This window comes from Nematolebias whitei, chromosome 3 (assembly GCF_014905685.2).
Source record: "Nematolebias whitei isolate Nwh7 chromosome 3, NemWhi1, whole genome shotgun sequence".
NCBI lineage: Eukaryota > Metazoa > Chordata > Actinopteri > Cyprinodontiformes > Rivulidae > Nematolebias > Nematolebias whitei.
Window position 1 is genome coordinate 19,630,729 of NC_056500.1, and position 1,144 is coordinate 19,631,872.

The 1,144-nt window shown below is 35.1% G+C and overlaps 1 protein-coding gene across 1 annotated transcript in view; it reads right to left on the reverse strand.

Moving 5' to 3' along the window:
• Positions 1-674: 674 nt before the first annotated feature.
• LOC119430809 (chaoptin) overlaps positions 675-1,144 on the reverse strand; it is a 23,029-nt gene continuing 22,559 nt past the window's right edge. The window contains exon 5 of the mRNA XM_037698288.1: positions 675-952. Within this exon, the coding sequence (XP_037554216.1) occupies positions 675-952 (278 nt within the window). The remainder of the gene's footprint in view (positions 953-1,144) is intronic.

A 1,144-nucleotide genomic window follows, 5' to 3' on the forward strand; every position in this document is an offset into this window, starting at 1 on the left:
GATAATTTTATTAATATATTTAATATAATTAAATGTTGTTAAATATATTACTGTAAAGGTGGAAACATGGAATTATTACTCCAAAGCAAGCTAGAAACAAAAGAATAATTGAAACAACACAAAGAATGTCCAGATCTCATGATTTTATTAACAAATTACTAAATGTAAAATAAACAGAACAATGAAATGAACATAAAAAAGAGGTAATCACATGGTCATCAAGGTTTCTACTCAATTCACAGAACTGAAAAGTCTCCTTAGATCAGAAGCTAAATGACTTGCCGTCATAAAAATTGAGTTTCCTTGGATTTAACTTGCTTAAATTAGCCATGGCATGAATCTGCAAAAGCACAATTCATGAAAAACAACTAATAAAAACAATAAAAAATAAAATTGCATAACATGACACATTATTACTGTAAAGGAAAAAACATACAAAATCTTGTTCCACTTAGAAACATGTCAAATTCAATATATTTGCTTCCTTTAAAAAAAATAACCTTAAATATTAGTGCTTGTTCCTGACTTGAGGTATGACCCCCTAAAATGTGATTACAATTAATCCTGCCAACCGCACAACCCCTGATCCAGCTCAAGATTTAATTTGTATGTGCAAAAGTGCTAATAATTGTAGAAGTATTTCAAAATATTTTATCAGGTTGTGGTAAATGGTTTCATTTATCATCATTCTGCACGGGCCTCAGGATAACTTCTCTTCTGTAGGAGAAGTGGGTGAGTTTGATCCGATTGATTTTGTCTCTGCGTTGCAGCAGACGGTAAAGAGAAACAGTGAACTTAGCCAACACCAGCGTGCAAGAGATCTGCACCACGAGCAGTGCAATGTAGACCATCATCCAGAGTTTGCACGCCTGAACTTTTGCACAAATCAGATGAATGTAGGAAGAACGGGGTGGAGGTCGGGTTGTCCTGGGAGTGGTGGTTGTGAGTAAAGCTGTTGTAGATGTTGTAGTTATTATTGTGGTTGGTATTGTAGTTGAAAGTGTGGTTGTTTTTATAGTCGGTAAAGTAGTTTGAACTGTGGTTGTTGGTGTTGTAGTTGTTTGTGTGGTTGTAGTTGGTATTGTAGTTGTGAGTGGGGTCGTTGTAGTTGCAATTGTTGTCATGAGTGGGGTCGTTGTAGTTG